The sequence below is a fragment of the Nicotiana sylvestris genome, chromosome 12, assembly GCF_000393655.2.
Source record: "Nicotiana sylvestris chromosome 12, ASM39365v2, whole genome shotgun sequence".
NCBI lineage: Eukaryota > Viridiplantae > Streptophyta > Magnoliopsida > Solanales > Solanaceae > Nicotiana > Nicotiana sylvestris.
In genome coordinates, this window is record NC_091068.1 from 93,763,348 (window position 1) to 93,785,735 (window position 22,388).

The 22,388-nt window shown below is 35.5% G+C and overlaps 2 protein-coding genes across 2 annotated transcripts; both read left to right on the forward strand.

The window, feature by feature from the left end:
- Positions 1–1,032: 1,032 nt before the first annotated feature.
- LOC104225854 (condensin-1 complex subunit CAP-D2) lies at positions 1,033–10,064 on the forward strand. Its single transcript, XM_009777733.2, has 16 exons — positions 1,033–1,317; positions 1,744–2,093; positions 2,484–2,644; positions 2,718–3,906; positions 4,016–4,207; positions 5,393–6,034; positions 6,130–6,306; positions 6,782–6,849; positions 6,940–7,162; positions 7,245–7,344; positions 7,517–7,632; positions 7,709–7,766; positions 8,177–8,328; positions 8,437–8,638; positions 9,510–9,668; positions 9,743–10,064. Exons 1-16 carry the CDS (start codon positions 1,170–1,172, stop codon positions 9,841–9,843), a joined length of 4,038 nt encoding a protein of 1,345 aa, XP_009776035.1. The 5' UTR covers positions 1,033–1,169; the 3' UTR covers positions 9,844–10,064.
- Positions 10,065–14,067: 4,003 nt separating this feature from the next.
- On the forward strand, positions 14,068–22,263 carry LOC104225853 (cystathionine beta-lyase, chloroplastic). The gene is made up of 13 exons (XM_009777731.2): positions 14,068–14,169; positions 14,902–15,064; positions 15,157–15,305; positions 15,767–15,837; positions 15,923–16,014; positions 16,271–16,358; positions 16,435–16,546; positions 16,667–16,763; positions 16,849–16,930; positions 18,271–18,388; positions 19,718–19,825; positions 19,944–20,046; positions 21,766–22,263. The coding sequence occupies exons 1-13, from the start codon at positions 14,107–14,109 to the stop codon at positions 21,939–21,941; spliced, it is 1,422 nt and encodes a 473-aa protein (XP_009776033.1). The 5' UTR covers positions 14,068–14,106; the 3' UTR covers positions 21,942–22,263.
- The last annotated feature ends 125 nt before the right edge of the window (positions 22,264–22,388 follow it).

Below are 22,388 nucleotides of genomic sequence, written 5' to 3' on the forward strand. Positions count from 1 at the left end.
ACTCTTTTTCGTTAATTTAGTTGTTGTTAAATGTAAACGTTAATTTGTAAGTTTGAAATTAAAAAAGAACTTGCAAATTATAGGTGCAATTTTTTTCCATCTTCATTGTATTCTATTGTCTTAAATTCTTAATGAAATATTCAAAAATTCAAATATAAAGATTTTAAAGCCTTTGCATCCTTTTATTCAAACACTCTTTTTATAAGATTGTTTTTTTGTTTTATATTTTTACTTTATATTAATATAAATTACGATAGTTATACAAAATAAAAAATAGAAAATAATACTAACCCGACTCGGGCCGGCCCATTGGATCCGTAATCCTTCCCGTACATTTTTTATCCGGATGGACCCGGACCCGTTAAGCGCGATTTTGAATAACTTATAATCGGCCCGGATTGGAAACCGACCGATCACCTTTTCCCAATCCGAACCGGCCCGACCCACCCGTTAAACACCCATAGTTAGGAGTATCGTGGGAAAACAAAGCTGTTTGGTCTGCGAAAAAATATTTATAGAAATTATAATGTAAACTTATAATTCGAGATTAAATAATAACGAAATTACGTGGTAAATATGCCTTTCTATTTGATTGTTTTGTTCAAAGATAAGTTAATTCAAAAATTATTATGTCATGCTGAATATGATATTTCTACAAAAGATTTATGGTACAAATAATTCCTTGTATCGAAATGAAAAACCTGAACCAGTTGATTAAAAAAAACACTATCCTAGTGCTCCATCTCACGGTTAATAATTATAGCTTGTTGGACCAAATTTTTTCAATTTTAGTAGTATTTTTTTTAAAAAAAAATACCTTTTTTTAAGTTGAATTATTTGGCCAACCTTTTGAAAAAAAAAAAGTAGTTTTGAGAATAGCCGAAAACAGTTTTGAAAAGCAAAAAAGTAACTTCTATTTATGTGAAAACACTTTTTTAAAAGCAATTTTAAACAAAATACACTTAAAAATAATTTTTAAAAGTACAGAAGTACTTTTCAAAATTCAAAGGGTCAAACAATTTTGTGCCTCTTCTCTTCCCGCTCCCATACACCCACATTTTCCATTTCAAACTCCCCCACCCCTCTCTCATCTTTTCTGCGATTCAAAAACAGATCAGGAAATCCCACCTTCTTTCTCTACTCAGAGATCCTCAAACTCTCACTCTTAAATGGCTCCATCTTTCGTATTTCCCCAAAATTTACATTCTCTGGAGGAGGAAGTGGAAGACTCCGACACTGATAGCAATCGCCTCAGTGTTCAAAATCCCACTTCACTCACCACTCTCCCTCCTTCTCAATTAGAAGAATTCGTCAAAGGTCAGTTTTCCTCCATATTTCATACCAAATTTTGGTTCGTTTTTCGATTTTTCCTATTTTTTTTTTTTAATTTTACAATTGAGGGTTCTCATTTCCTCTTCATTTTTTTTTTCAAATAGGTTTTCATTGTTTTTTCCATTCCTTCACCTAGTTTCCCATTCTTGTTTCAATTTTTCAACTGGATTCTCATGCTCTTTTCAAACCTTTTCAACTGGGTTCTCATGTTTTTTTGTTTTTTGTTTTTTTCAACTGGGTTCTCATTCTTTTTCTATTTCCCGCCTTGTTTCTCTAAATCTTCAATCTTTTTTAAAGAAAATCAAATTGGTATTGACATGTGATGAGTTGCGCTTAAATGGAGAAGTGAGGAATCATATATCCGACCTCAACTTGTTTGGGACTGAGTTGTTGTTGTTGTTGTGTAAACAGGCGTCTCCTTCGACCTTTCTGACAAAGAGCTTTTCTGCGTGGAGGAGCAGGAAGTGTTTGATCGCGTGTATTCCCTGGTGAAGGAGTTTGCTTGCCTTACTCCTGGTTGTAAGCTCAATCTAGTGGAGTCTCTTAGGTCCAATCTTAGCGTACTGCTCCCTACGGTGGATTCACTCTTGAGGGTGTCTCAGCAAAAGGAGGGAAATGCTGATGAAGGTGAGGAGGAGGAGGATGAGCGTTCGCTTGCTGATCGAGTGGCATCATATCGAAATGCTTTCAAGATTTACACTTTCTTCCTCATTCATATTGTGCTCATTGAGGAGTCTAACTCTAGTTCTAACAAGACAAAAGTAAACTCCTTTCTTTATCTTATTCTGTGTGTATGTTTGATGCATGTATCATGTTCGTGAGGGTGGAATATTTTGAATTAGTTGTGAGGAATTTACTGATTTTAGTCAATGCAACTGCATGTATGAGTGTGTCTTCTTGCTGGTAATGGAATATTGGAATTTGCAGGTGTAGTTGGTAGGAGTATTAAAAATGATTGAAGTAAGGCTGTTATATTGATGGTTGTAACTTCGGTGTTTTCTCAAGGGACTCTGGTAGAATTTGAGCTTAGTTAATTTTGTGATGTCCTCTGTGTATTTATTTCCATTATACCCCTTCTTTGGAAGTATATCTTCCTTTTTGTATCATACTGAAATTTGGAGGGCAATTGAGAGTACTGTTGGCTGGTTTAGGTTGTTGCTAGTAGTCGGAAGAAGCAACTTGTCAGTGCGTGGAGTTGGGAGCCACAAAGGGCAAGGATACTGAACTTGGTTGCAAATTCATTAGAGATCAACCTCTCACTTCTCTTTGGATCATCAGACCCCGATGAAAATTACTTGTCCTTCATTGTGAGGTAAGGGCATTTTTTTTTGATTCTCTATTAGTGGATCATATACTAACCAAATCTGATGATGTGTTTGCTGTAGGAATGCTTTTTCGATATTTGAGAATGCGGCAGTCTTAAAAGATTCAGAGGCAAAAGATGCCTTGACTCGCATAGTTGGGACATGTGCTACCAAATACCACTATGCTGCACAATCATGTGCTTCAATTTTGCACCTGGTTCACAAATATGATTTTGCAGTTTCTCATTTGGCTGATGCGGTTGCTTGGGCTGAGAAGAAGTATGCTGATGGTAGTGTGGCTTCTTCTCTTATCAGAGAGATAGGGAGGACAGCCCCGAAAGACTATGTGAAGGATACTGTAGGGGCTGAAAATGTTGGGCGCTTTCTCGTAGAGCTCGCTGATAAAATGCCAAAGTTGTTCTCAACTAATATTGGCTTATTAATCCCACATTTTGGAGGTGAATCTTATAAAATAAGAAATGCTCTTGTTGGGGTGTTGGGTAAGTTGGTCATGAAGGCTTTTGACGATGCTGAATTTGAAGTGAGTTCTAAATCCATTCGTCTCCGAACCAAACAGGCCATGCTGGAAATCTTGTTGGAACGTTGCAGGGATGTGTCAGCCTATACAAGGAGTCGAGTGCTTCAAGTCTGGGCTGAATTATGTGAAGAGCATTCAGTTTCGATAGGCATGTGGAATGAGGTTGCAGCAGTAGCAGCTGGGAGGTTAGAGGATAAGAGTGCAATTGTCAGAAAATCTGCACTCAGTCTCCTTATAATAATGTTGCAGCACAATCCCTTTGGACCCCAGCTTCGAGCAGCATCTTTTGAAGCAACCTTAAAACAATACAAGAAAAAGTTAGATGACCTAGGACCAAAGACTCAGTCAACAAGTGTTTTGGATGGATTGCCTTCCTATGGTGAAACTAGTAATGGAGATGGTGAGGTCCACGATGTGGGTGAAGGGATGAACAAGGAACAGGATAATAGTCTGACCGACAGCTTCTTGCCTCATGAGGAAGATCTGATAGGCCAGAAGGATGATGATTCTGTCCCAGATGTTGGGAATTTGGAGCAAACAAGGACCTTGGTTGCATCGCTCGAGGCAGGTTTGAGATTTTCCAATTGTGTGTCTGCCACAATGCCAACCCTTGTCCAATTAATGGCCTCATCTTCTGCCACTGATGTGGAGAACACAATTCTTCTGCTGATGAGATGCAGACAGTTCCAAATAGATGGTTCCGAAGCCTGCCTCCGGAAAATGTTGCCACTGGTAATGCTAACTTTGAATGATTGGAGCACGTCCAATTCCAATATCCTTTATTGTATGATTTTTTAATGAGCTTTATTAAAAAATCTGACCTAATAAAGCACACCTGCAGGTATTTTCACAAGACAAAGCAATTTATGAAGCTGTTGAGAATGCTTTCATTACAATATATGTTAGGAAGCATCCAGAGGAAACTGCTAAGAATCTCTTGAATCTTGCTATAGATTCAAATATCGGAGATCTTGCTGCATTGGAATTCCTAATTGGAGCCTTAATGTCCAAGGGTGACTTAACGACTAGCACAGTATGTAATCTGTAAAATTATTCCAATCTTTTTCATTTTGTGAATTTCTAAATCAGAAATCTAGTAAGGTGTGACTCAAGAAGTTGTAAGATCTGTTTTTTTAAGCATGGTAGAATGGTTTCCTTTCTTACTTTGAGGAGCTTCTTTGGAGGGAAAATGCCATAATTTAATTCTCTTAAATTGTTTTTAGGAAATGAAAATCAGATGTGTATTTTACTGGATGATAATTGCTGATTTACTAGCCTTAGAAATTGTTGTTAAGCATAAGCTAGAGATACATGGGTTCAGTGTTGTAATGTGCATTCATGGGCTAAAGATTATCATTTTTTCCGAAAAGTGTTATTTATCCTTCTATCCAGGTTTAATAGATTTAATCGCCTAAACAATGATCTGCTATTGGACTATAAGTGGTTATTTCACACATTTAAACGGAAATCATTGCCGACTTGCTGGAACGGTTATGTCTTGTGTGGCAATGTGGGATCATTTGACAGTATAACAAATTAAGGATTTGTGAAGGAATCATCTTTCATATAATTTGAAACTTGATACTGATAAAGAGCTCGGTTATCTACAATTTATCATAGACTTGACAAAGGCCTTTAAATTTATTGTATTAGGAAACCCTCAGGGGTTGGCCTGGTGGCAATTGACTTGAGCCTTGGGGTTTGCTCCCTTTCAAGGTCTCAAGTTCGAAACTCACTGGGTGCAAACAATTTCTGAGGGCCATCGGACTGGGTAAAACCTGAATTAACCGCGGTGCACTTGCGGGAAACTCCTTGCCGAGGGCCTGTGCACCTCCGGGATTAGTCGGGGCTCGAAGAGACTCGGACACCCGGTGCAAATCAAATTTTTTTTATTGTATTAGAAAAATTTGCAACCTGACAGAAATGGCAAGTGAGTCATCTTTTCTCATTCATACAAGGATTAGTTAATGTCTTAGAAGCTCCTTTATTTATCAACACGGTGCTATAAGCTATCTCTGTCATGAATTGAAAGTGTCAACTCTATTGATTTCAATAAGCTATATTGCCTTTCCTCAACTCACTTTGATTTAATGTGAATTAACCCATCCTCATAACAAATGGATAAGCTTTACTTATCTGATACCTCACTCAATTTTTATTTTTTTTTTTGCTTAAAGCTTAAGGGAAAACTTTAATAGTGATTCATTTAATTTTGCAGTTGTCAGCATTATGGGATTTCTTCTGTTTCAATATCGCTGGAACAACTGCAGAACAAAGTCGTGGTGCTTTATCTATTTTATGCATGGCAGCAAAAACATCAAATGCTGTTCTCAGCTCTCACTTACAAGACATCATTGACATAGGCTTTGGGCGTTGGGCAAAAGTGGAACCTTTACTTGCTAGGACAGCATGTCTTGCTATTCAGAGGCTGTCTGAAGAGGACAGGAAAAAATTGTTATCCACTAATGGAAGTCGTGTATTTAGTATCTTAGAAAGCTTAGTTACTGGCTTTTGGCTTCCTGAACATATATGGTATGCTGCTGCAGATAGAGCAATAGCTACTATATATACTATCCATCCGTATCCTGACAAAATGGCTGCTGATCTGGTGAAGAAATCTCTTAGTTGCGTATTTGATTGTAGTGACGGGGATGAGCTACAAAATGGTAGCTCCAATATGCTAACCACAGTTCAAGTGACAAAACTCAGTAGGTTTCTTTTTGTCGTAAGCCATGTAGCTATGAACCAATTGGTTTACATCGAGTCTTCGGTCCGCAAGATTCAGAAAGAAAAAGCAAAGAGAGAGAAAATGGTTACTGAGGATAAGAGTGATTGCATAGATAATACTGGTGCACAGAAGGTGAAAAGGATCTTAAGGCACAATGATCTTTTTGATGAAGTCTGCAGCCATTTTCAACTTTAAATACATTATAATATTTCTTCTTCTTGTTGCAGGATAATGGTATCAATGCAGAGTTAGGTCTTGCAGCTTCTGAAGATGCATTCCTCGATACACTATCTGAAAGAGCAGAGAAAGAAATTGTATCTGGTGGTTCTCGTGAAAGAAACTTGATTGGCTATTGTGCACCTTTTCTTTCTAAACTCTGTAGGAATTACAGTTTGATGCAGAAGGTGATTGTTATACCTACACTGTCTATGTTTTTATGCTTTCAAACACCGGAACAATATCAACCCTTTTGATTTTTGCTCCTTGTTTAACTCACAAGAATCTCCATAATCAGATGGACCAGTATGAATCTTTAAGGTAGTTTGACTGACTGTGTATGTGTTTCGGAAGTCCGCGCAACATAGCTGTGAAGGATGTACTTTTATTCAGATTAAGTTAATAATCGTTAAGTCGCATTAGAGATCAAATGTGAAATGTTTGTTTTATGTACTATCAATATGTTACTTTGATGCCCTGGCTTTGGATTTTATATGTTATCAAGCACTTAAAGAGCAGCACAAGTTTCAATAATCTAAGGAAAAAATAGAACCTTCTAAACTCTATTAATATACCCAAGGGCAGTTTACTTCATTGCTTAATCAGTATTCTCAATCCAGCATCATTTAGTGGATACTGATATATCTTTTGTATCTCTTCCAGTACCCTGAACTTCAATCATCCGGAATGCTTGCATTATGTCGATTTATGATAATTGACGCAGACTTCTGGTTAGCCTTTTTTCTCAATTCCTGTTTTCTTGTTTTATTACTTACGTTGCGGAAAAAAAATTCTAAACATGTGTCTATGTAACTTCCTAGTGATGCAAATCTCCAGCTTCTTTTCACTGTTGTGGAGAATGCACCTTCTGAAACTGTTCGATCAAATTGCACTGTTGCTCTTGGAGATCTGGCAGTTCGTTTTCCTAATCTGTTAGAGCCATGGACAGAGCACATGTATGCAAGATTAAGAGATCCATCAGTTTCTGTGAGAAAGAATGCTGTATTGGTTCTTTCTCATCTGATACTGAATGACATGATGAAGGTTTGACTGGACTATCATACATGTGCATTTAGCTTTCTTGTCATAGTTTTTTAGCGTCTTGTTTTGTGTGTATCATCTCTAGGTGAAAGGTTACATAAATGAAATGGCCATCTGTTTGGAAGATGAAGATGAAAGAATTTCAAATCTAGCCAAACTTTTCTTTCATGAGTTGTCAAAGAAAGGTAGTATATCCACCCAACTTTTCTATCATCAGTTGCTAACAAAGAAGTAAATCAGTCTAATCTCTTTTCTAGCCTTTCTACTGTTGAGCTTCTTTTGGTCTGCTGTAGCATGTTGTGTGTGTACACATCAAATAATACTGTTTTTTTTCTTTCTTTAAACTTCTGTTTACAGGGAACAATCCTATTTATAACCTGCTTCCAGATATCCTTGGCAAGTTATCTAGCCAGAACTTGAAAGAAGAATCATTCTGCAGCATCATGCAATTTTTAATTGGTTCAATTAAGAAGGTACCATGAATCTGACTTGCTTCTTTGGGCTCTTTTTCATAATGGGATCGATTAAAATGTTTATTTGTGTTTTTAGGACAAGCAAATGGAGGCTCTTGTTGAAAAGCTGTGCCATAGATTTAGTGGAGTTACGGGTATGCAATCTGAACATTGTTTTGATTTGTCTCCAAGAATTTATGTACTCGATAAGCCCTGCTTTCTCTGCTTTTCAAAGATAAGGCGGTTGTCTAGATTGAGTTAGGTTTCTGCGAGCTTCAAAGAGGCTGATATACTTATTTGAGATTGGTTGAGTAGTTGCCAGTCATTCAGTATTTGGTACCACTACTTTGTGGGTGTCATTTGATATTTGCTTTCATAGTCAGCTCTCTATGCTGTTATAGCGGGCTTGTTTACTAAATTATGATTGCCTTTACAAGAATTTAAAAGAAAATTATAATTAGGAGAGCCTTAAAATGGAGAGATTTTAGTGGATAGATAGCTTTTAGTTACTATTTGAATTATCACTGGAGAAACTTTTGCATGTTGACATCCTTTTTTTATGCAGATGTTAGGCTATGCGAATACATCTCCTATTGCCTCTCTCAGCTATCATACACTGACAAGAGCATGAGAAAGCTGATAGAGTTGTTTAAGACGTATGAACATTCCTTATCTGAAGACTCTGTGATGGATAATTTTCGAATTATTATCAGCAAGGTAAGATTTGCTGTAGCATCACAAGACTTAGACTAGTTTTTGGCAGTTATTCGGAATTCATTTCACTGTGTTGAACCATTACTTGCCTGTTTGAATGTCTTCAATTAGGGGAAGAAGTTTGCTAAACCTGAACTCAGATCATGCATTGAAGAGTTTGCGGAAAAGCTGAATAAGTTCCACATAGAGAGGAAGGAACAAGAACTTACTGCCAAAAATGCTCAAAGCCATCAACAGAAAGTGGAGAGCTTGGAGAGCATTGTGGTGACTAAAACCGAAGAAGATGAAATTGGTGAATCTGAAATTACTGAAGGTAGACTTCTTCAAGTCTATTTCCTGTTCATTCAGTTATTAATTTTTGTTGTTTTACTTACAAGGTTCTTATTTTCAATTCAACTTTTTTATGGAGGAGGGCATTAGAGCTTCATGCTTGTCTCTTTAATTATATACAGCTCATTCATGTTTTTATTCCTCCAAAGAATTTAAAAACAATGCAGAGGAGGTAGTAGCTGTGAGCAAAACCTACGTGGTAGTACTTTACAGTGATATCAAAGGCGCGCTTAAGCCCTGAAGCGAGGCTTAAAACATGTTGAGCGCTTCGCCTCGCTTAGTGGGCGCTTCAGTGTTGTCATCAAGGCTCTAAGGCATGTTTTTCCTTGCCAATGAGCTTAATCCTAAGAGGCGACACTAAACAATATATAATTCACTTTGTCGTAAATTTTCTTCAGTTTATTTGTCCATATATTTGGCAATCATGCTTATAGATATTAATCTGGAACAACACATACATATTTGTAGTTTTTCTCCATTTGCGCCTTTTTTTATTAAAGCCCACGCTTTATTTCCGCTTTGCGCTTAAAGTCCCAACAGACCTTAGAGCTTTTTTGCACTTTTCGCTTTTGATAAAACTGGTACTTAGTGATCCTTCACTTGTAATTTTTTACAATCTAATTAAAAATTATGAGAGTTTTCAGAATTTGATACTTTTGTGAAAAAGCTCTAAAGTAATTTTGGCAAGAAAGCTGGAGCTATATGAGAGGGGAGGGTTATATGTAAGACGAACGAAGCCAACATGGTCCAGGATGGTCGTATCTGTTCTGATGATTTATGATGGGAGGGGGCAACAGTGCCTTATTGTGTTCTCTTGAATTTTCTCTGACTTAGTTTTCTTAATCCTGGAACAGATTCTGAAGTCACCGATCCATCAATGGAAGGGCAAACAGAATGTTCACCTTCGGAACCAAGATCTGCTGAGTTGGAAGCAAATTCTCATGCTTCCAGTGAGGTGACTGATTCAGCAATTGATGAAAATGAAGTTCAATCTCCTATAAGTCGCCCCCGAGGTCCCTCACATGTCCTATGTCCTTTCACAACATTTTTCCCAACGGGGTGAAAACTAACACTTGAATATTTGCAGGTGCCTATAGATCCAGAGCCAAAAACAGCAGTAAAAGTGATCAAAACCTTGAAACTTATACTTCCACTAGAAGAACCACGAGGTCCAGCCGTAGGAGCTAATCCACCCTCTTAGAATTAGACGTTTCTGTGCATTTTCATTTTATTCAGGGCAGTGAGTTGACATTCCTGACTCATGTTCTGTATGCTAACTTTGTCGATAGTAAATGTCTTTCTCTTTGCCCTTGTCTGTAAGCCTAAGCATATCTGGATCACTTTCCCATAAATATGCAATATTCAGTCTGGCATGAGTTCTATGGAGACTCAGGCAATTTTATGCATCATATGTTAGTCATTCTCTACAAAGGTTGAATCAGTTTTGCTTTCTCACTAAAAGGATAATAAGTAAAAGGAACTCCTTGCTCTACCAAATGTTAACTTTAACTTATGAAAAATACAAATGGTGTACGCATTACAATGGATATGTTTTCTGTCCTGGTCACTTAAAAAGACATTGCAAGCTTAAAATGGTCACATAATGTTGGATACATTTTAGGCAGAGTAGAGGGTTGAAGTGAGCTCAACTGCTCAAGTGATTAACCAAGTGTTGTATGTGCTTTATGCCAAGCTCAGTAGCTATTTAAGCTCATTTTGCGAAGGATGAAAATCATTTACACTTCCTAACTTTGCTTTAAAAATCAAACTCCCCCTCAATTATGAACAATTATCATTCTCCCCCCCTTAATCCTACACAATCTCTATGTTGCCCTTGTTATTTTCAATTCCATCCTCAATCCCTTTTTATTGTATATGCTATTTTTATGATTTTACCTATACTTTAAATTATGTTATATTATAAATTATAATTTAAATTTATTAATATTATAAATAGAATATTCCTTTTTATAAATTTGTCACAAAATCTATCATACTTTTATGATTTTTATTTAATATAACGCGCATTAAGCATATCGCCGAGTTATATTTTCTTAGTGTTAAATAGATAATCTTTTAGAAGTTTGTTATAAAATCTGCCTTTATTTTTAATAATTATAAGATTTTATATTACCTGCATTGAGCATATATTTATAAGGTTCTCACTATTTTTATTTTCGATTATGTAAATAAATTTTTTAAATTTAATTTCTATTAATAACATTAAATTATCTTATTTTAATTTTTATTTTGCTCATCCTTTTTATTATTAAACATTATTAAATTATATGCTTGGTTATCATTTTTTACTTTTTTCACTTTGAAAATTACGTTTAGTTTTAATATAGGTACATAGAATAAATATTAGAAAAGAAAAAAAAATATCATGATGCTAAAAAGGTAAAAGATTAAAAATAAAAAGAAGTAAATGCTGATAATATAAAGGTTAAAATAGGCATTTTTTAAAAAGTTAACTGAGAAATGGGGGAGAATAACAGTTGTTCAAAGTAGAACGGGGAATTTGATTCTTAAAACAAAGTTCGGGGGTGTAGATGACTTTCTTCAAGCTCATTACTAGGTTGACAATTGTTATAAGGCTTCTGATAGGAGAATTTATTCACACACGGTGTTTGTATGAAACGATATTAATATATTATGGTGAGAATGTGCATTAATTGGGTTGGTATGAACATTGGGTGCCCAAATATTTTTTTTTATGGAAAAGATGTGGTGCAGGCTATGAACACGAGCTCCCATTTAAAACCCAAAAGACATTGAGCTCAACGGATACAATACAATACTCCAGCCTGTTGACATTTGGAAGACGTGTAATGTATTCGTGCTTGAGTTAGATCAATTAAAACAAATTTTAAAGATACTCCTAATAGACCATCAAAAGGGTTAATGCTGTAAAAATTACACAGGGCGCCCTATTTGGTCGCACCCATTTAATTTATACCCATTTTTTTTTTAAATTTTTTTAACTTGTACTCATTTTTTAAACAACTTCAGTCCCCTTTCTCCTCGTCAAAGTTATATCCGCCTCTTCTTTCTCAAACTTCTCCTTCTCCTTTTTCTGCAAGAAATCTGTTACGACTATGTATATAACTTGTATTCACACAACGTTTTTATTTAGGATTTCGTTTTCAAGAAATTAATAATCATTTTTAGAAAGAGTCTCTAGTACTTGGGATTTTTCCAACATAATTTGTGGAGAAACTTATTGCTATAGCCAGAAGCATAATTGAAACAAGTAGAAAGTTAACCTTGTATATGTGAATTATATGTTTCTGTGTTCAGAAAAAGAAAAATTTGTGTTGTCTGAATGTATAATAGAACTGTATAATGTATTTTCGAATATCAGTTGCTTAGCAATAAAATGGATGAGCAAAGCTGAGTGTGAGTTAGACGAAATGAGGTTGCTGCATTTAAAGCGGACGATAACATAAAAAGCTGATTTTTCCAGAAAAAACTTCAGCTCTAGAGTTGAAGTTTGCCAGTTACAAACAAAAACTTCAGCTCTAGAGCTGAAGTTCGACAGTTACAAAACAAAAACTTCAGCTCTAGAGCTGAAGTTCGACAGTTACAAAACAAAAACTTCAGCTCTAGAGCTGAAGCTTACAAACAAAAACTTCAGCTCCAGTTACAAACAAAAACTTCAGCTCTAGCGCTGAAGTTCGACAGTTACAAAGCAAAAACTTCAGCTCTAGAGCTGAAGCTTACAAACAAAAACTTCAGCAGCTGAAGTTCGCAGTTACAAACAAAAACTTCGACAGTTACAAAACAAAAACTTCAGCTCTAGAGCTGAACTTCAGGACTGACTACTAGAATGCTGAAGTTTTGCGTGATTGCCTTTGCTACTTCAGCCCCGTATGCTGAAGTTATGCGAAAAAGCGGGTACACTTGTAATTTTTTTTGCAAAGCGGACACAAGTTAAAACGTGACACAAAAAGCGGATATAGATGCAAGTGCCCCTTAATGCTTACTCGATAGAAACTGTTTTTATTTTTATTTTATAGAAAAATTACGAAACTTATTCAAAACTTCAAATTAGCGTGTTTTTGATTATGAGATAGTCATGAGTAAAAAAAAATATTTTTTTTATTCCTACTAGTGGATCATAGTTAGTAAAAAAAAGGGTCATTAGCTAAATAGTATGACACAAGTGTTTATCATTATCATTGAAAATTATTTATTTTCCATGTATAAATTGGAAAAAATAATAGAGAAATATAACTTGTTTCAAAATCAGGGCATAGTATGTATGGGTCCAAATTTGGTAACAACGGTAATGGATAAGGAAGACAAAAGGTGGGGTCGAACACGATATAACGATTGAAGGTCGTCCTCATAAAGGTCGACGCCAGAAGCGACCAACTGAGACAGGACAGTAACGGTAACTTAGGTTCAGAAATGTCAATAAAGAGTATTCATTTGGATATTTTTTATGTTGTACTTTTTAGGGTTTTTGGGGAATGTCCCTTATAAATAGGAAGAGAAAAAGAACAAAAAGGGATCTGCCTTTTTCGGAACTAGAACATATTGTAAAAATTGAGAGAAGAATAAAGAAAGAGTTATCTTATTCATTTATTCAAGCATATATTGTTGGATCTTTATCCATAAATCTCAAGATCCCATATACATTTTGACCTCTTGCTTTTCCACGTCATCTTCAGAGAAAGGAAACACCCAATCATGCAATCATTGGATGATGATTCCTTTACACTATAACCCTTGTCATTTATTATATATTTATGATATTACATACTCTGTCAATCATAGTGTATTAAGTTGGCTATTTAATGCTCATGAACCCTACTCGTTATACAGAGTTTTGTCTTATTTGATCTAGAATTTATTAAGTTCAACTGAGATTCGCCCTATTAACTTATTATTAATTAATTTAGCATTTATTTGCTCAAACATAATATATCATCATTTATGTTCAATATAGAACGAAAATAACTTAAGATCATGATCACTAATGATAAATTACAATAATTAAAAACTTAATTGTAAGATCAAAAAATGAAAATCTCAATATTTTTAAAAAAAGGTTTCGAGAATATGATTGTACCCTTCGTTATTATCTACATTAAACGAATAACTTACCATTCTATCTAACTCATTTAACACAAATTTTATCAATATGGAGTCAAACAAAGAAATTTATTTAAACTTTTAAAATGTAAAAAGTTTATGATTTATAGTACTTTTCAAGTAAATATTAAATATAAAATTTTCCTTCATAAAACTAAAAATAATCACACACCGAGAAGTGAATCAGCTGATTATTTAGGTACAATCAAAATTAAATAGCATCCCTCTTTATTTAATTAGATATCATGAAAAAAAAAACCCCTGGAATTAATGATAACAAAAATTTTGGCTTATATATTAGCAAATTTACATATTTTCAGTCCTTATTGAGAAAGAAGACAATTTTTGAAAATGTCATATTCTGTGTCTCTCAAGCAGCCCTTCAGCGTTCTGCCTACCTACCAAAACACCCATGTAAGTTACTGCCACTGCCCCTGTTACCCAATATGATTTATATGTTCATGTGGGTTTAATTTTTTTTTTTTTGGTGGATAAATCATTGGCAGAGAGAACAATTAGACAAATCTTGAACTGGGTTGTTATCTATACTCAATTTAGGCCTCAGAAATTGTATAAAGTTATGATTTTTGTAAAATTTTAATGCTTCAAGAGCTTCACCAGAATTGTTTTGCTTCTTGGGGCTCCCTAATTTTCCTCTGGGAAGCATACAGAATGTTTAAAGTGAAGAAATTAAGCCTGAGAAGTTAAAAAGTTGACATCTTTATGCTTCTATGAGCTTCACTCAGTTGTTTCTGCTTATTGGGGGCTCTCTAATTTTCTTAGGGGAAACATAAAAAAATATATAAAGTAGAGACATTTTAGCCTGAGAAGTTGAAAAGTTATTATCTTTATACTTCTATGAGCTCCATACAACTGTTTTGCCTTACTAATTTTTCTTCTGGGAAACATAAAGGATGTGTAATATAAAGCAATTTAAAATATTTTCTTTCTCTTTTTTCCTGAGATATTTTTGGGTCAAAGTAAAACACTTGTTTAAGCTAAGGCATCATCTTTTTGTTGTTTTCGGGCCTTTTTTCCCCTAAACGTAGATGACAAAATATAGTAGATTGCTCTTACTCCTATTTGTGGAGCAGCAAAACAAATGGCAAAATTTTTCTTCTGATAGAAGGTTGTGCTAATGTGTAGGGTAAATTACCTGTAAATTTTGAGGTGGCATTTGGGTGCAAAGCAACCTTCAATATGAAGGGAACTCTAATGGAAAAGAAATTCGAATTGAATTGCTCAATCGACAAAGAGATGGATCTCGCTGCATCAACTTTGGTCGATAGTGTTACTGAATGCTTTGATGGTTTGTAACAAATCAATTTGTATACGAGGATAAATGAGTTTTGTTTATTTGGTTAATCTTAGAACTAAGTTGTACATATTGATTTATGGCAGAGAACGGGGTAGTGGAACTGCCTCCTCGAGTGGAGGCTAGGGAAGCAAAGGAGCCAAGTGTTTCAACAATGTTGATGAACTTCAGTAACGAGTTTGATCCTTTCGGTGCCTTAAGTACCCCCTTGTATCAAACGTCTACGTTTAAGCAAGTAAGATTGAAGATACCTTGGTAGTGGAATGCAATTTCATACTACATTGCAAAACTGCATTTTTTTGTACAGCAACTTCTTTCGGAAGAATTTTGACGGTGCAATCTTGCTAACTATGTTCCTTAGTTACTTGTTTTTACTATCTTTAGCTGATATGTAATTATCGCCACAACATTTGGAGGTTTTGTCCGATATATTGGATCAAGATATGCAGTAATTTGCAAATATTATCACATGAAACAAGGATAGGAATGGAAAGTTAGTATTACATGCTTTGAATTGCTTCAATTGTGTGGAATATCTGTCGCAACTTCGTGTTGCTTCAACTCTCTCATCACATTGGTTTTCTGATTCAGCCTTCAGCCTATAATCAACAGCCTAAAAGTTAAAGTTCTTTGCTTCATAGACATAAGTAACAAAAAACTTGTCTTAACCCTGATTGTCTCTACATCCTTCTGCAGCCTTCGGCAACTGAAAATGGTCCATATGATTATACTCGGAGTGGAAATCCAACAAGGGATGTATTGGAAAAGTATGTCAAACTGTGTGCATACTGCTACTAATTGGAAGTTAACATTATTGTTATCATTACCATTACCACCTTTAAAAATTTTCAGGCTCCTTGCAGAGCTTGAGAAAGCAGATCGAGCATTTTGCTTTACTAGTGGAATGGCCGCCTTGGCAGCTGTAACTCGTCTTCTTCAAACTGGTATATATAAAAATCACACACGGGAAGCATTTGCATAAAAATGACCGAGCATGTGTATATCAGATAAATTATGCAACAAACTTCATTAGCACTTCTTCTTCTTAGTTTGTTGTACTCATTGGATATGGTTATACTTTCTTGTTGGTTGAGGCATTGTATCTTCATTTGATTCATGCTAGTATTTTCTTTCTTGACATCTCTGCTAGCTAATGATAGCTAACAAAAGAATATCTTGAAATCTTTTGATGTGTTATAGGTGAAGAGATTGTTGCCGGGGATGACATATATGGTGGTTCTGACCGGCTGCTGTCACAAGTAGTTCCAAGAGCCGGGATTCTGGTCAAGTTGGTACCTCTTTTCTTGAGGTAGCTTAATTTTCAATTAGGTTGTTATAATTTTGATTGTCACCTTATTGTACAGGCGAGTTGATACAACTAATGTAGATGAGGTTGCCTCTGCAATTAAGCCACAGACAAAGCTTGTTTGGCTGGAGAGTCCAACCAATCCCCGTCAACAAATTTGTGATATTCGTGTGGGTAATTGGCAGTGGCATATGTAGATTATGCACATACAGTTCTCTGTTTTTATCATAGCCGATTGATAGTGATATAATGACTTGTCTCATACTTTTCTTTCTTCTGATTTTATCCAGAAAATAGCCAAGATAGCTCATGCTCATGGGGCTCTTGTGCTGGTAGATAACAGCATTATGTCCCCAGTATTGTCTCATCCTTTGGAGCTCGGAGCAGGTATGTTCAAATACTTCTTCCGCTAAGTGGAACATTCTCCAGCAACATGCATGTGATGCTGGTTTACTTGCCCATGCTTTTGCAGATATTGTGATGCATTCAGCTACTAAGTTCATTTCTGGTCATAGTGATCTCATGGCTGGTGTACTTGCTGTCAGAGGAGAAAGGTTTAAAATCTATTCGTATATGTTTCATATTCTGATTTATTCTTATCTTATGATTGGTTATCCTCAGTGTTCTTCTTCACTTGTTTTCTCCGGGCCAAAACCAATTATCACATTAGGAGCTCGACTCTAGTGAACCTCAGTTCATAAGTATCTATCACATTATTGGTTTATCTTGTAATGAATAAGTTACCCATACTGAAACTCTAGAATTGTCCAAGAATAGGTAGCAAATGCTGATAAAAATATGCTTCCTTTTCCTTTCCCTTATGTAAATAAGATTTCTATTCTCTTTGGACTGCTTTGGAGGATGTAAAGGACAATATCTCGCATATTTTCCTTTTTTGAAATGGAATCTCTGAACTTTTCATCCTATATTTTGGAACTGGATTAAGGGCCTTCACTGAGCATGAGCCTTCACACTACTATAGGTAGCAAATGATGCTGTCCTTATAATTAAACATGAAGTTTAAGAGATTAGTTCATTTACAAAACTATATGTGCAAATTTATAGTTATATGCTAAGTTGCGCGGATTCTTCGTTTTTAGTGCCGCACCTGTCTCGACACGGGACCGGTCGTTCAACTAACTTCGGATACTTTGATCCCAACCCATTGACAAATTTGGGGGGGGGGGGGAATTGAGATTTTGATTTGTCAAAATTAAAACTAAAACAAATTTAAGACATGGGAAATGGCATACCTTCAATATTATACTCCCTCTGTTCCAGTTTATGTGAACTTATTTCTTTTTTGGCCCGTTCCAAAAAAAATGATCCCTTTCTAAATTTGGTAATAATTTAGCTTAAACTTACAATTATACCCTTAATGAGAAGCTTTTATAACCACACAAATACTCTGTGCCCCTTTTTGACTTGTTTAGGACCACAAATTCCTAAAGTCTTCATTTTTTTTAACTCCGTGCCCAGTCAAACAGGTTCACATAAATTGTAACGGAGGGAGTAGTACTTTTATCTCATATTTGTTGCGTCGTGTTTCGGGAAAACCAAGAATTCAATTGTACAATATTCATGCAAGTTTTTCACTGAATATCTCTCAAAATTTATAATATCTTTATAACTCTATGTTTTATAATTTTGAATTTTCTTAGCCGAATCTCCGCACCATATCCATCCTGGATCCGCACCACTGAATCTTAAAAGTAAGATTTTGCCGAATCCGACACACGGATCCGTGCGCGTATTGGATACCCGCACCCGAGTCCGAGCATCTTAGGTTATATGTATAAAGTATTGAAAGTATATGATGTCTGATAGCTCGTTTCTCTTAGACATCTCAAATGTCCATTTTGTAATGTGCTTATAAATTTTCCTACAAAACCAGCTTGGCAAAGGCGATATACTTCCTACAAAATTCTGAAGGTGCAGGGTTAGCACCATTTGATTGTTGGCTTTGTTTAAGAGGGATTAAAACAATGGGTCTTCGCGTTGAAAAACAACAGGTATAAATTGTTTTTTTTTTGTTTCTTTTGTGGTGTACTAATTGCCCCCACACTCCTTATAGAAACATCTATGCCTTCCCGTGCTTTCTTAATTTCTTATTACTATTGGCATGCACGCTATTGCATCTTCAACTTTATATGGTTCCGAGAAGTTATGCTGGTTTGTAATACTCTGTTCTTCTCTCTATTAAATTTAGCCATGATAAGGTGATGCAAAAGGTACTTTATCTTAACTAAGTGCTGAGATTGCAAAAAGGATTACTTCTGAACTTTTGAAAACTGTGAAATTAGAAAAACTGGCAAGTCTATCTTATTTATCCATTTAGCTTTATTTTGTGTTTAATTGAAGACAGACGAGTAGTATGAGAATTAATTACTTTTCCCCTTCTGTCCCTCTCTTTGCCTAACTTAGTTGGTACCCGTAATTTACTTGTTACGACTTAATCAAATGAACAAGAGTATCTCATCTATGATAGATCAAGCTTTTAAATGTGATGCTTTGCAAAATTAAAAATGGTATCAAAGTAGATAAAGGTTATGAGTTCGAGTCTTGTCACCCATCAAAGAATTTTTTTCACGGGCCTGGCCTACCAAAAGATTTTGGCCTAGACGTGAGGTGGCGTGCTATGATGCAACTAAACAAAGAAAAATGTTACCCCTAATAGCTTAAACTTCTAGATGAGGTGATTCACATTCATCATGGTATTAGAGCACGTAGAGTCTCATCCACACCTATCATAACAAGATTTTTATGTACTTGGTCAATGGAAAAGAATTTGACCCACGATGAGGGGCATGTTATGAAATATACTTGTATAAATAGAAGTGCTATTTCTCATCGCTGAGCTTTTAGACGAGGTGGTTTATATACTTGCTTTAACGATAATGACTACGTCTCAGTCTCAAACAAGTTGGGTTGGCAATCCTCATTAATCACGTTCTCCATTTAAATCATCTCATGCCAATATAAATGAAAAAGTATTTGAAGTACTGTACCTTTTTCTATATGTATAAATCTCATAAAGGCTAAACCACTCCTAGAAAGCTGAAAGCGTGAGACCTACAGTAAATGTGCTGACATCTAAAACATATTATGCTAATATGCATTGTATATGTAGATCTTTTTCTTCTATTGCGCCCTATCTTTTGCCAAGTTCGCATGGATCCCCAAAAGCAACCACTTGCTATTAAAAGCAAAATATGCTCAGTTTGTAAAAGATTCTATTGACGTTACATATGTATACTTGGAGGTGCATGCTTGAAAACATGATAATTATTTCCTCAGTTTGGTGGTTTGAGTTCTAATAAATTAATTTTAATATCCGGCAGGAAAATGCACAGAAAATTGCTGAATTTTTATCTTCCCATCCACGGGTGAAGAAGGTCAACTATGCAGGTCTTCCAGACCATCCGGGGAGATCCTTGCACTTTTCTCAGGTATTTAAACATGTGAATATTTGGGGAATTTTGAACTGAAGCACTATGGTTGTCAGGTGTCCTGACCTGAAAGCTTTCCTTGAAAAAATATATGTCTGAAATGTTGATCTATTTACAGGCCAGGGGTGCAGGATCGGTGTTAAGTTTTTTGACAGGTTCTTTGGCGCTGTCTAAGCATGTGGCTGAAGCTACCAAATACTTCAGCATTACTGTCAGTTTCGGTTAGTTTCATGTTATACTCAATTACTTCTTCCTATAATAGTCTCACTTTTTTCCTATCAAAACATATACTTTCTTAAGACGTCAGCTTTACGTCTCTTTTCCCTTTTGATAAAAGTATACATGCAAATTGCGTTGGTAAAACAGAAACCAGGTTCTATTAGAGGCTGAAAACCTCATATCCCAGAAATTGGGTATTCTCAGTTTCTGCTCCTGTGTAGAATAGATGGATTAGTGAGAAGTACCGAAACAATGTTGCCTTTTGAATACCACGTGAAATAATACAGTCTAAGAATGGGCTAGGCAGAAGTACCAAAACAATATTCCCGGGTTTGTTTCTCGGAACGCCCCCAATTATTTGTTATCAATTATTTTCTTCATAAAAAGAAAGAAAGAATGGGCTAGGCACAGGGGCGGATGCACCTTTGCGCAAGCGGTGTCATCCGACACCGCTTCGCCGGAAAATCTAATTAAATATATATTTTATTAAATTTATAATATTATAAATAGCCGTTATAAAAATAAAACGAACATTATTGCAAAGGAAATGCATCTTGGTCCAGTGGCTAAGAAGCCAAGTATGAACGGGGAAGGTAAGGGGTTCGAAGCTCAGGAGCTCCTATATGTGTTTTGCTACATCTTTTTCTTTCCTTTTCTTTTTCTTGAAGATAAAATCTTTTAACTTTCAAAATTAAGCAAGTTTATCATCTGAAATTTATTTAACTTGGAAGAAAGAATCAATGAGGCGAATCATATTATTTTAAGTTCTTTGAAATTTATTCAAATATGAGAGATTGTGTGATGCCTTATATATATATATAGTACTATGACGCTTTATGAATAATTTTCAAAAAAGTAAAAACTCGTCGAGAAAAGTTATAATATTATAATATATTGCGTTTTATTGATATAAATTGAATCTTTTTTTTTTTTTAAATATAGCATCTATGTTATATTTGTTTATTTATTCACTTTTTAAAATTGTCGACACCGCTTACGAAAAATTCTGCGTACGCCCCTGGCTAGGCAGAAAGATGGGAACCATGGGTAATTTGCCTTGGTGCAACAGCAATAAAGGAGACATAATTACCAATAAGAAGCATAGGGAACCATGGGTACATTGGGCTGTTTGATATCCAACTTGACTCGAGCATTTATTTGTAATTTGCTATCCGTGGAACACTTCCAATGGCAAGAGAGAAAATGTATGACAACCAATTAGGTCTTTTGGTTTTCCTTTAGGAAAATTAGCTGGGAATCAAAATTCCAGCTTTAATCTGTATAGTCATAATTGTAAATAACTCATGCATGCGAACATCCGCATGGAAAACAAAAATGATTGTGTGCGCTTCACACACTTGAACCTGCAGTCCACAGGATAATGGTGCAGAGTGACGCCAATGATTCATCAAATTGACGTTGCCTTCTTGCTAGAAAAGATTTTTTTGCGTCATATATAATTCCAGCCTACTTTTATTCATATTGTCATAATTCCGGAAAAACAATATGCTTTTTGTACATTTAACCCACTAGAACTTGCAGTCCATGAGACAATGTTACAGAGTGACGCAAATGATTCATCAAATGACCTCTTGTGTTTATGCTAGACAAGATCGTTAGCTTCATATTTAATTCAAAACTATGCCTACGTTGATGCCATTTATTATATTCCTGTTCTTGCGTCTGCCTCAAACATTGTTGTATTGTCCTCAAATTTGCAGGAAGTGTCAAGTCACTCATAAGCTTGCCTTGCTTCATGTCTCATGCGAGCATACCTGTTGAAGTACGAGAGGCTAGAGGTCTTACTGAGGATCTTGTTCGAATTTCTGTTGGGATTGAAGATGTCAATGATTTGATAGATGATTTAGACTATGCACTCAGGACTGGGCCAGCATAAAAGATTAATTTAAGCTTGTGGAATCAACCCAACCTTAAACTGTACTTTCAATTGTAGTGCCTGTAGCATCAATTCTTCTCATGGATGAATTGCATATTGCAGGTTAGTCAAAATGTCTGATTTCGCGCAATCCTGCTACTCGTGTAATCAATTTTGTTCTCTTTGGATTTTTCAAGTTTGATCTTTTGGTAAAAATTAAGAGTTGACAGCTAAAGGTGATGAATTAATGGCATGTTGCTAATCCAGTTTGTTGTTTCTACACCTTTGGTTTGTAATTTTGAGACTGGCAAAATAATCTATACATGTTTAACAATTCATGCGAGTCTTGAAGCATACCATCTTTTTCGTCTGAAATAGATTCTTCTATTTGAGATGGATAGTACGGACATAAAAGTTTTCTCCTCAGAAGTAGAAAGAGAAACATAATTTCACCTTTCTTTTGAAAAA